A 13,153-nucleotide genomic window follows, 5' to 3' on the forward strand; every position below is an offset into this window, starting at 1 on the left:
TGCACACAGCTTTTGCTTATTTAGATATGTTATTGTTTAATAAATTATACTTAGAAAAATATATAATTCTCCTCTTTGAATGTGCATTTCTGGGGGTCTGTACTCCCGAAGTTGTTGACTGTTTTTGTGCTTGCCAGTTAACTAGTGGTTCTCAGCTGTTAGCAGCCAATGGGTAGCAGTTTCTTACTTGGATAAAAACGGATAATTGCCATAATTTTTTCAAGTCATTACTGAATTACTAATGTAGCAAATCAAACATTTAACCTCCTAAAAAATGTATGGTAACCTCATAAACAATGCATATAGACCAGTGGAGGCTGCTGAAGGGGAGGACGGCTCATAATAATGTCTGGAACGGCGCTAATGGAATGGCATGAAAACCTGGAAACCATGTGTTGTATGTATTTGATACCATTCCACTCCAGCCATTACCATGAGCCCGTCCTCCCCAATTGAGGTGCCACCAACCTCCTGTGATATAGACCTGGTGTTTATTTGAAGCGGGTGTTTATTTGCAGGAGCCATTTGCTTTTCAACCTGTGTTTTCCTGCAATTGTATTTGAAAAATTGCAAAAGGCCTGTTTTGTCTGCATGCTGTTCACTGACAGATTTGATGCGCGTTCCCGACTGTAGGCTATGCCTTGTTATTTGGCTACACAACATCTCCAGCTAGGCTGTGGCTAAATTATAGGACTACCCATGGCGTAGAAAGCTTTGCTGAATGATTTAATTTCTTCCTGAACAGACAGCAGTAATTTCAGAACGTTGGCAAATGTATTAACACGTTATAGCAGCACAGTGTTTCTATGGTGTAACAGATTATTTAAGGGTGAGGTCAAAATGGCTGAAATGAATAACGTTCCTACTCAGAGACCTTGTTGTTTCTCTTCTCAGGAAGATTGTGATTCATCAGATGATTCATCAGAAGCCAGAGCAGATTTATGAAGGCTAGCTGTAGGGGTGTGATGCACATACACTCCAAAAAGGGTTCCAAAAGGGTCCTTCGGCTGTCCCCATAGGATAACCCTTTTTGGTTCCAGGTAGAATAATGTTTTTCCCCAGGTAGAACTCTTTTCGGTTTCCATGTAGAACCCTCTTTGGAAAGGGTTTTACATGGAATCCAAAAGGGTTCTCCCTGGAACCAAAAAACTGTTCTTCAAAATGGTTCTCCTATGGGACAGCCGAAGAACCATTTTATGTTCTAAATAGCACTTTTTTTGAGAGTGTATTGTGGGAGGCAGGTAGCCTAGTGGTTAAGAGTGTTGGGTCAGTAACTGAAATGTTGCTGGTTTGAATCCCAGAGCCGATTAGGTGAAAAATCTGTTGATGTGCCCTTGAGCAAGACACTTAACCCTAATTGTTTCTATAAGTCAATCTGGATAAGAACATCTGCTAAAATGTAAATTCTCTCTCTGTTGCTCTCACTGTCTCTGCACTGGCATACTGTGTACCTGTTTCATGGTGTCCTGTGTGTCAAGAGCCTCTGGCAGGGGGGTCTATGGGAAAGAAAGAAAGACACGTACTATTAAATAATTTCACTCTCCATCATAGGTTCATATCCTGTTCAGAAGGCCTATAATATCAAGGCATTGCTGAAAAATAAGGCCTATAATATATTATGGCTTCCTCTCATAGGCATTCCAACAGAACTAGCTCAATTGATTGTTCTCAGAAAACACTGGGTGGGACCAGAAAGGTTGGATGAATCTGGAATATTCTTACGTTTAATGAGATACATATTTTTGTGTACATTGTTTGTTTTCAGGGAGGGTTTTCTGTATGTCAATTGGTTAAGCCAATATATGGATCTGGTGTAAACCAAATGACATATGGGTAAATCCTCCTCTCAAATCAAATGAACGTTTATTGGTCACGTACAGTTTAGCGGGTGTTACAGCAGGTGCAGTGAAATGCTTATGTTACTAGCTACTAACAACCCAAATAGCACTGTAGCAATAATCAAATGCAATCTATGCATATGTACACCGGGATCATTTACACAAGATCAGCTAAGATCACCTGATGTCATCAACACCATCCTGTAGACTAATTCCCACTTCCTCTTTTAATGGTTTATAACTCTTATTTTATGATCCACTTACAGCCTCTCTACATGTGTTCCCAAGCCAGCTGCTAAATTACATGATATAGATGGGATCTGCTAGCTAAGGTGTCGGAGGAGTTACACAGTCACTTAACATTGGCCTTTGTTCAGGCCACTCTCTCCTGTATCTTTCCAGGTCTGGTTAACTGATGAGTGCTTAGTGCCTTGCCTTGAGGGCTACTCAGAAGAAAAGACAGACGACGTAACATACAGGTCCTATATTTTCACTGTGTCACAGTGTGAGATCGTCAGCTTAATCGATGAGAACAATAGAAATATGAAACGTAACGAGATATTATCATCTCTTCTCTTTTTGTGTGGGAGCTTGTGCTGTGCTTGGGTATCAAATGCAGCAAGATGAAAATAGTTTGAACATATCATTTTCCCCTCAGCTCCCTTATTGCAGTCAGAACACTATATGGACTGGGAAAGATAGAGACGGATAAGAAGGTGATAGTGGGTAAACAGCTGTCTGCTTCAACAGACACATTTCTGTCATCTATAAAGAATATAGACAATAAAGTATTCTTCTTCCATTCCCTATACGTAGATATTGTTCTATTTTCTTTTCTTATTATTTTACTGGATAGTTTGTCTCTTAAGTCAGGTGTACAATGCTCATTCTCCACGCTCCTTGCATGGAGAACTCTCCACCCTTTATTTCTGTTGACAGAGTGTGCTGGTTGTCTTCCAGCCAACTCTGTCACATGCTCCCAACCAGAGGGACTTACCATGCTCCATTGTTAACTCCTACAAAATAGACTTACTGGAAGTCTCTCTCATGTGTGCTGTCTTGTATGCTCTGTCAATCTCAGGGCAGCAAAACCATGCCTGTAGAGGTGTCACTTCTTGGTTAATCTAGCATCACACAGACACACCTGTAGACTTTAGTGACTTTGATTATTTTCCTTCACTCACATCTTAGACAAAACTCAAGTCCTGGGAAGGTATCAGTGGAAAATACCAGATGCCATGTCCTGTCCCTCTTATCAAGAAGTGCCCTTTTTGCTATGTACCTCTACGAATGTGAGGCACTTTGTCCTGCTCTATCTCCAGAAGTCACCACCACCACCCCAGCTGTAGTATGCAATAAGCAGGGCCATTTTATTCAACCTTTATTTAACTAGGCAAGTCAGTTAAGAACAAATTCTTATTTACAATGACAGCCTACCAGGGAACAGTGGGTTAACTGCCTTGTTCAGGGGCAGAATGACAGATTTTTTCCTTGTCAGCTCAGGGATTCAATCCAGCAACCTTTCGGTTACTGGCCCAATGCTTTAACACTAGGCTATCTATTGCTATTGGGGTAAGGACAGGTTCTTATTAACATCTAATTATAAACAACAACTCTCTCTGTCGTCAAATGCTACCAGTGGTGGTATCTTACCACACGTATCACACATGTCTCAATTAACTACAGTTAGCTGGCTCCCAGTTTGAAGCCAGTTTAATTGGGTCCAATATTAGTGCATGCAGCCCATGAATTCCAGACACATCATCAGAGACACACAAGGATAATGTGGAGCCACGTATGCTTTAGTAATACTGTATTGATGTTTGTCTGAACATCTACAGTAAGGTTGGACTCTAAATACTGTAAACGCACCAGCAAATCAGCTCCAAACTATTTTAATTTTGGAAATGTGTTCCAAAGCCAACCCACACATAATATGTGATCATTTACAAATGTAAGCAAGGTTTGAAATGATTATGTTTTAGTCAAATATCTGTTTGGGCTTCTTTCAGGTAATTTGCAGTTTACAAATGATTTGTAATTATGTTCCAGCCCCCTGACCACCTCAAGAAAAAACTGAATCTAGTTGATGATCCCTGATCCAAGGCAGGTTTTTCCAAACTTGGTATTGTATGTTTAGCTTTTAGTAGACCTTCTCACAAGCAACTTTCCTACAGCAATTGCAATGAATAATCTCAGGCGTTTGATAGCATTGCTCTATTTATCTATTATAGGGTTGTAGTTGTAGTTGAACCTCCAGCCAGGCACTAGTGCACCGTGGCTTTACGAACATTAAGCACATGGACTACATTAAGAAATGATCATTGCCATAGGGTGTCCTATGTAATTAATCAACTATAGGCTTCTTAAAGACAAACAACATCCAAATAAACAAATAAATAAACACAAAAACTCGCTTTACAAGATGATATCTATAGCTGTTCCTAAACCATTATTCACTCATTCTTACTTGTGAAGTAATAATAAGTAATATCTCCATTGACGTCCCAATAGCAGATGGAAATATGTTGTGTCTAGTCTACTCCATATTGCCAAACATACAGTGTATGTATATGTGACTTTAAAAAAAAGCACCTTGTTCATTTAATGTCATATTTTTCATGGATGAAGCCTTATCGAGGTACATTAAGGTCATCACTGATGCAGCTAACCATACAGTCTTTAAACTAGTAACTCTAGATTAGTATAATCTTCCTGACCTATTCAATAACAAAGTCAAAGTCAAATTTAGCTCCTCCTTGAGGAGCACTATTCTGAATCTTCCTGTGGCTGAGGGAAAATATACATTGTTGTATCCCCTGTAAACTGAGTTGGGGGATTGAGGTGAACAATAAACAATGCACTATTAATAACCAGAGTTTAATCAAACTTTGGCTGGGTCTTCGCTACCTTCCTCTCCATACTCAAGACAATAGAGAAGTCCACTGCTCAGTCTAACCATTCTCCACATGCTCACATGCAACGCAAGACGCTGCTTTTGTTTTGGGGACACATTCAGACTGTGTCACAGTGGATGTGGTGAGCCTTCTTCCCCCCTCTTCTTCCACCAACACAGTGTCTGACTCTTACTCCAGAGCCCCTCACTCTACACTCCTGCAGTGCATACCACCCTCCCACACATCTCACACAGACACCAATAGCACAATCACCCACAGCCAGATACAATCATATAAGCTTTTATGCTGAAGAAGTGCTGCAGTGTTTTGAAGTGTGATCCACATTCCCTCCTCTTGCAGTGTTTACAGTAACAGGGATGATCAGTGAAGTGTACATTGAGAGAAAGGTAGAGAGACAGTGCATATCAAGTGCAGCCACTTGCAGCCACGTCAGACTTTCTGTAGAGATCGCTTTACTTCCCACCACCTTCTTTTCATCAAGTAGGCTACTGTGGCGCAGCATTACTACCTATACCGTGAGCCTCACTCTCAAAACATATCCCCATAATACGCTATGTTATTTATTGAAGGCCTATAGTTTACTGTGAAAACATTGTTGCCATGGGTTGGAATATTATCAACATATTTTCAGTCATTGTCATACTTTCAGAAGACAGAAAATGTTTTTTTTTTAATGGAGAATTATATTATGTCTCATGAGCACTCACCATCCTCATCATCACTCATCAACCATCCCACTCCTCATCATTATCTTCACCATCATGCATTATCTTCATCATCATCAGACCATCTCAAAGCTAAATAATTCCACGTGGTAAAGACAAAAAATGATGATGATGAGTAGTGATGATGATTCTCATTATTAGGCTACAATATTATTCGCCTACTTGCCTAACGTTACTGTCTTTTAACTACTGTTGGAATGTAATTCTACATATAGAATATAATTTCTAGGCAGTAATAACATACCCAACTGATGCCTCGAATGCTCGATGTTTCCACAGAATAACGATCCGGGAAAACTCGATAATTGTAACTCCGGAACAGATGCATATTTTTTTCCAATCAAACAGAACAACTTTCCCGGTTAGTGGATCTGCGGTAATAACGCATGACGAAGACGGCACCTCCAAGCATGTCTACCCGTTACAGACTCAGGACCATTACAACAACATTGGATACTGACTCATTACATGACCAATTGAATCCACACATGTTGCCCTTCTGTCACCAAAGCCACAAGTCTACATGATCTGTATCCGACCGGACTGCTGGTTAGGCTACTGTGCCAACATGAAAACTCAGCCAGGTCCCTTCCACCTCGCACGACGTTGCTGCCTCTGCTCTGTGGAGAGACTACAACCCACTTTCAATCAGCCTCAACTCTCTCAGCACAGGCGCATGATTGTCACTTTCCGTGAGCACACTTGCTCTCAAATGATTCCCCGCTGCTCAATAAGGCATTATCATTAAAGTAATAAAAAATCGTCTGCCTCTTCAGAATGTTATGATTCTCTATTCACTGCAGCAAATTTACTTTTTTTCCCACAACATTGCAGTTGTGATGGCATTTTGGGAGTCTTTCCAATAGCTGATCTAAACTTGTTGTATAGCCTGCTTCTGTATGGGTCTCCAATATATTGTTTTGCTATTAGGTCAGTCCTATCTGATTCCAAAACACACCACAATGTCGAGCCTGAGCCCAGGCCTGCAGCTTCAGCACTCTGTTTGACCTGCCAGATGAGATGGATTTAAGGAGAAGTAGGGGGTCTATATCAAATAAAAGTGTTCATAATGTTCCAGAACAGCTTCAGTGCACCTTGGCATGTGATACCATTCTACCACAAGAAATTCCACCATTCGTTTTTTTGTTGATGGTGGTGGAAAACGCTGTCTCAGGTGCCACTCCAGAATCTCCCATAAGTGTTCATTTGGGTTGAGATCTGGTGACTGAGATGGTCATGGCGTATGGTTTATATCATTTTCATGCTCATCAAACCATTCAGAAACCACACATGCCCTGTGGATGGGGGCATTGTCATCCTATGGGGGCATAGCCATGGTAGCCAACATAATGGCCTGCATTTTTATACATGACCCTTAGCATGATGGGATTTTTAATTGCTTAATTAACTCAGGAACCAAATCTGTATTATTTTGTCAGATACCTTCCACTGGGCACACACTGGTTGAATCAACGTTGATTTCAACTAAACTACCTTGAACCAACGTGGAATAGACGTTGAATTGACGTATGTGCCCAGTGGGCTTTAGCCTCCCCCTGATATATAGGTGATTTTTGACATGGGCAGAATTAAGTCAGATAACACCATTCTGCTTTTAAAGATGCTCATTGGGACTTTAAGATATTAGTTTTGCTGTGGGGAATTTGGTGTTTGTGTTATGAAGAGGGAGAACTCTGGGTTGTCTTGGTGACCTGATGTATAAACATTATAAACTTACTTCCCCCTCCTCTGGTGTTATCCGTCTGGATGGAAACAGGATAGATTTGAAGAAGGTATCCATGGAGAACATGGCTGAAGCTGTCACTAGGTAAAATAAGACAGAGGGAGAGGAAAGACAATTGGATTTAGTTTCCTCTAGCAATGTTCTGGGGGGGTGGCAGTCTATCTTGGCAACATCCTTCAGAGTTCACCTGGAGGGCAGAGTTAGGAGAAGTAAACCAGTAGAATGTCCGGCTGGACAGACCTTGTCCAAAATGGCACCCTATTTTCTAGTTTATAGTGCACTACTTTTGACACTAGTAGTGCACTATATAGGGAATATGATGCCATTTGGGACACATCCTAGGTCTCTCCCAGCCATTGTTCCAGCAGGGAGCAGCCCTTCCTGTGGCTGACCCTACTGAGGGTGTCACAGCCCACTCTCTGTTTATTTATCTCGATCCAGACACCAATTGTTTTTCTTCAAAGTATTTTGCAGTTTTGGATTTCACCCTTCCTCACTCTATCACTGCCTCTAGAGACAGTAGGTGAGCAAGTTAAGGGTGTTCACAAAACAGGTTGCCTAGAGGTTGGGCGGTAACCGAAACAGGTTGTCTAGAGGTTGGACGGTAACTGAAACAGGTTGCCTAGTGGTTGGATGGTAACTGAAACAGGTTGCCTAGAGGTTGGGCGGTAACCGAAACAGGTTGCCTAGAGGTTGGGCGGTAACCGAAACAGGTTGCCTAGAGGTTGGGCGGTAACCGAAACAGGTTGCCTAGAGGTTGGGCGGTAACCGAAACAGGTTGCCTAGAGGTTGGACGGTAACCGAAACAGGTTGCCTAGTGGTTGGGCGGTAACCGAAACAGGTTGCCTAGAGGTTGGCGGTAACCGAAACAGGTTGCCTAGTGGTTGGGCGGTAACCGAAACAGGTTGCCTAGAGGTTGGGCGGTAACCGAAACAGGTTGCCTAGTGGTTGGGCGGTAACCGAAACAGGTTGCCTAGTGGTTGGGCGGTAACCGAAACGGGTTGCAGTAACCAAAATGCACTAACCGAAATGTCGCTGATTCAAATCCCCGTGCCGACTAGTTAAAAAAATCTGTTGATGTGCCTTTGAGCAATGCACTTAACCTTAATTGCGCCTGTGAGTCGCTCTGGATAAGAGCGTCTGCTAAATGACTAAAATGTCAAATGTACAACAAACATCTAACCCCAAAATAGCACCCATTAAACACTTACAGCCTATGTGAAATGTCTCATCCCTTCAAAGCAAGCCAAAAAACCTCTCCCTGTACTTCTGAGGAAAACAATCCACCTGAAAAGCAGGCAACAACAATCTCTTACCAAATATGACTTCCTGAGGGCTGCAAAGGATGTTTTGCCTATCTGCGATCCTGCTTAGACAAGACCAAAAATTCCCAAACAAACAAATAAACAAAAATGTACAGTCTGTGGTGAAGACGCACAGACAACACAGTAAGGAAGGCTGAGTGAGCTTCAGAGGCTCTAGTGTTTGTCTCTGTCTTGCTCTCTCTTTCTCTCCCTCTATCTCCCGAATGCCTTCCAGGGACTCCACGATGCTAGTTCAAGAATCCTCCCAGTGAAGAAGGAATCCAGTTTTCATTCTTATGACCTCCTCAGGGAATGTCAACATGTCCGTTTGTTCGATAAGGAATAACACATGCTGTAGCTAGCTGCTAGGCTCCATCAGATAGCATCTCAAAGAGCAACCTCCATTGTCTAACTGCACGGCAGAGTGTCATGAGGGCTGCAAATGTTTATGTTTTATTTCAATTCTGCAGTTTAATGGTTTGGTTGAATGGGTTAGTCTCACTGATAAGGCTTATATTAATACATATCTGTTGAGGAAAACTATATCCGGTTTACATAATGACCAACAAATATTTTCTAATCCTACTTTTGTTAGGACTGGGAGAATTAAAATAATTAATATAATAATAATAATAATAATAATAATAATAATAATCCTTTCACACCTATGATTGCTTTATCAGGAAACAAATTGGAACACAAGCCAGTAAACACTGTGTTTGAGCTCAGGAACAGCTGGACCTAGGGCTAGGCCCTAAGGCGGTGGTAACTACAATATATTCAGCTGTGGGCCAATTTTTTTGCCAGAGCAGATAGATTGGGGGCCAGAACATAATTCTAATAACTGTTACACTGCAAATGGACCACAACTAAGTCTAAAAAGAGATTGTATTTTAAAATAAGAATAATTTTATACCTTGAATTACATTGAGACACGATCACATATGTTTATTGGGAACAGATGTCCTAAATTAAACTAATTTTTAGGTGAATTCCTTGTGATTTTACAGTCTTATTTGTTTTGACCAAAAGCTTTGGGGGGCCAAAAAAGATTACTTGGAGCCTCTCTTGCATTTTGTGAATTGAATGCCGCCACCTAGTGAATGCATCCTCACACTACAGTCTCAGTCACTGTTCTCAAGTAATCTACATTTGAGTGGACCTGTGGACTAACAGTGAGTCATTTTGACATATCAATTCCATTGAGTTTGAAGAGATATGATCCCCCTCCCCCTCATTTTTGATTTCATCTGTGCATTAATTTACATATTATATTCCTGTCAGTAATCTGGGAATACTGAACTTGTTTGCTTGTTTAAGTGACATAGATTTACAGTTTGGATAAACAAGAAGAGGGGAGTCAATGTTTTTTTCCCATGAGAAGCTTGTCATCAACTCATCAGTGTAAGTGTTTGTGTCTGTCTCTATGACTGTATGTGTGTTTTACTCATACAGGAGGTCCTCTGGGAAAGGGAGTGGGATTTCCTGCATCACATCTACGCCCATTTGGAATGTGCGCTTAGCCAGCTGTCTTTGCTGTGGCTCTTTGTTACAACTGCCTGTAAACACACACACACACACACACACACACACACACACACACACACACACACACACACACACACACACACACACACACACACACACACACACACACACACACTGTACAAGATGGGGACAGCACCTCATGGGACTCCCTTTTCCGTGTTCCTGGAAAAATACCTCAATTACTGTACAATATGCACTATCCTCTTGCTGTACTTGGGCTCTTGTGATTCTTATGTAATACATTTTCACAACTCAGAACAGATCATCAAAAAGGCAGCTTAAAAACTCTAAGCACATTTTCAATTGATTAAGTACATAACATACATACAGTCACTTTTTTACCTAATTTAATCAGTGTTTCATCTAGAAATACATGTTCCACATTGCAGTACATGGTAATATAAACTAATTGCCTTTCACAATGCAATGCTCATATTACTTTTGATGTGATTCTCTTCTCTTTTGATAAAATACATTTACTATGATATATGACATTTACGTAGCAGACACTTTTGTCCAAAGTAACAACAGTCCACACATTTTCGTATGTGGCCCCAGTGGGAATTGAACAGTGGTGTAAAGTACTTAAGTAAAAATACTTGAAAGTACTAGTTCAGTAGTTTTTTTGGGGGGGGGTATTTGTACTTTACTTTACTATTTTTATTTTTGGCAACTTTTACTTTTGTCCACTACATTCCTAAAGAAATTATGTACTTTGTACACCATACATTTTCCCTGACACCCAAAAGTACTAGTTACATTTTCACCACCCTCCTTCAGGCCATGAATGAGGCATGCAATGGTTTCATTCCAGACCTACTCTATGTCAGGCTTGAATTTTCCATGCCAAAAGGTTTTTCCCTAGGTGCAAGAACAATGAGGATATTTACTGCAATTTTGATCATTTCTTTCATTTGATTACATTGTGAAAAATGTCTTCAATGATCACACCTTGATCATACAAGGGATGGAAATGATGGAAATGTGATGTTCAGTCATTTTGAATGGGTACTGTAACTAAGTGTATTGCCTAATGTGAACACTACTTTCAAAGGGCGATTTTGAAACATGTACTGTATCTAAAATGTTTTTGCTATTGGATTAACAGGTTGTTAAAATAACTAAATTGAGATGATATCAATCAGTATGTTGTGTTTAGGTGATTAAACCAATATAGTCATTATATTTCACACTAAACTTATATTTTGGATCAATGGTTGTGTGGTGAAAGATGTATACAAACAAAATGAATGCACAATGGAAGGTTTTGAATGTAAGACAGGCGGCGTTACCAATATGGAGTTTTGTACTAAGATATAAAAAAGCACATTTTACTTCTGTCCTGAAAGTCTGTACAGTACAGTACATACACTCTTAGAAAAAAGGGGTTCCAAAATGGTTCTGCGGCTGTGTCACGTCTAATCAAGGTGGGTGGAATCAGGCGCAGAGAGCAGAATGCGATCTTGAAGTTTATTCTCCGGTAAACAAACAAACACGGTCAACCCAAACAAACACAGGGTGAAATTATCCAACATAGGATAACAGACAAACCGGAGAATAAGAAAACACGAAAACCACGACAGACGAAAATGAATGACAAAATAAACAATCCCGCACAAAACAAGGGTGGGACAACCTACATTATATACAGACACTAATTAATTAAACAACACACAGGTGAAACCAATCAGACAAAACCAACAGATACACGAAAAGGGATCGGTAGTGGCTAGTAGGACGGTGACGACGAACGCCGAGCACCGCCCGAACGGGCAGGAGAGCAAACCTCGGCGGAAGTCGTGACAGGCTGTCCTCATGGGAGAACCATTTTTGGTTCCTGGTAGAACCCCTTTTGGTTCCAGTTGGAACTTTTTGGGGTTCTACATGAAAGGGTTCTACATGGAACCCAAAAGGGTTCTACCTGGAACCAAAAGGGTCTACCTGGAACCAAAAGGGTCTACCTCAACCAAAATGGGTTGTTCAAAAGGTTCTCCTATGGGGACAGCCGAAGAAACCTTTTGGTTCTAGATAGCACCTTTTTTTTCTAAGAGTGTACCCGGGAACTTTTCCCATCCTCCCACTCGCCTTTTCCTTCCTATCGTCTCCCTTGGGCCTGGCCAGTTAGAAAGTAAAGAGAGGATGTCAGAGTATTTATTCACCTGACCCTATGTTCATAGAGGAAAGGGGGACTGCTTATGCTGACAGAAAAGCAGACAAGTAGACTCCCTCTCTTTATACCTCACTGAAATGCTTATTCCTGTTGTCCAACAGCACATTCAAAAACACAACTGATAATGTTAGAAAGTCCTGTGCCTGAAAGGCAACATGTGGGGAGCTGAGGCAATCTGCTCCTGATAATCCAAACCAACTTGGTTTGGTATCACATACATTTACAAATTCCTTCTTACCTGTATTTTGAATGCGCTACCACAAAAAAATAACAAACTAACTTTATACTAAATTATTGCCACAATGAGTAAAAAATATGACTTGTTTTTCTTGAAGCTCATCAATTATATTTAAGTAATTTTGCACAGCCTGTCTGTCTATACATGTGTGGTAACAAGCTAAAGTCTTCATACCTGATACCTCCTCTGCCATGTTTCAGTCTCCGCGTTCTGTTTTGAGAGCACAATGCTGTCTTCCTCTTTCACGCTCCTCTCCTTTTGATATGCCAGTACCTCACAGATACGGTTTATGAGCTTTGTGAGCTTTGTGTGTGTGTGTGTGTGTGTATGCGTGTGTCAGCTTCCTATGGCTGTCTGATTGGATATGACTAGTGTGCCCATAGGAGCTTGGGATGGCAGCATGGTGGAGGTGGATAGGGGGAGGTAGTCACGGTGGGAGTTGTCCTAAAATGGCCCCTACTCTGCTACACCGTCACAGTGTTACAGTAGTACTCACCTGTACATGATGTGATGCAGACCATGACGGTGACTGAGGGAGGGGAGTGAGGGCGAGAAACATCTGTGTACCATTGTCTCTGTGGAGTTTGGATAAATGCATCAAAATATTTTACACATATTGAATACTAACTCATTGTTAAAGCAAAGCAAGGATCTGGTTTACCTTTGTG

The 13,153-nt window shown here is 41.0% G+C and overlaps 1 protein-coding gene across 3 annotated transcripts in view; it reads right to left on the reverse strand.

The window, feature by feature from the left end:
• Window positions 1–12,851, reverse strand: part of LOC109908218 (rap guanine nucleotide exchange factor 3) — a 50,054-nt gene extending 37,203 nt beyond the window's left edge. Inside the window, exons 1-3 of one of the 3 annotated variants that reach the window (XR_004203702.1) lie at window positions 12,660–12,781; window positions 7,220–7,305; window positions 1,452–1,496 (exon numbers count right to left, since the gene is read on the reverse strand). Coding sequence is in view for 2 of the 3 variants with exons in the window: in XM_020506777.2 (XP_020362366.1) it covers window positions 1,452–1,496; window positions 7,220–7,305; window positions 12,660–12,678 (150 nt within the window). In the remaining variant the exon portion in view is untranslated. Of the gene's footprint in view, window positions 1–1,451; window positions 1,497–5,725; window positions 6,113–7,219; window positions 7,306–12,659 lie in introns of those variants that run through there. The other 2 variants (XM_020506777.2, XM_020506778.2) reach the window with 2 other exon arrangements.
• Window positions 12,852–13,153: the final 302 nt, after the last annotated feature.

The sequence above is a fragment of the Oncorhynchus kisutch genome, linkage group LG17 (assembly GCF_002021735.2).
Source record: "Oncorhynchus kisutch isolate 150728-3 linkage group LG17, Okis_V2, whole genome shotgun sequence".
Taxonomy (NCBI): domain Eukaryota; kingdom Metazoa; phylum Chordata; class Actinopteri; order Salmoniformes; family Salmonidae; genus Oncorhynchus; species Oncorhynchus kisutch.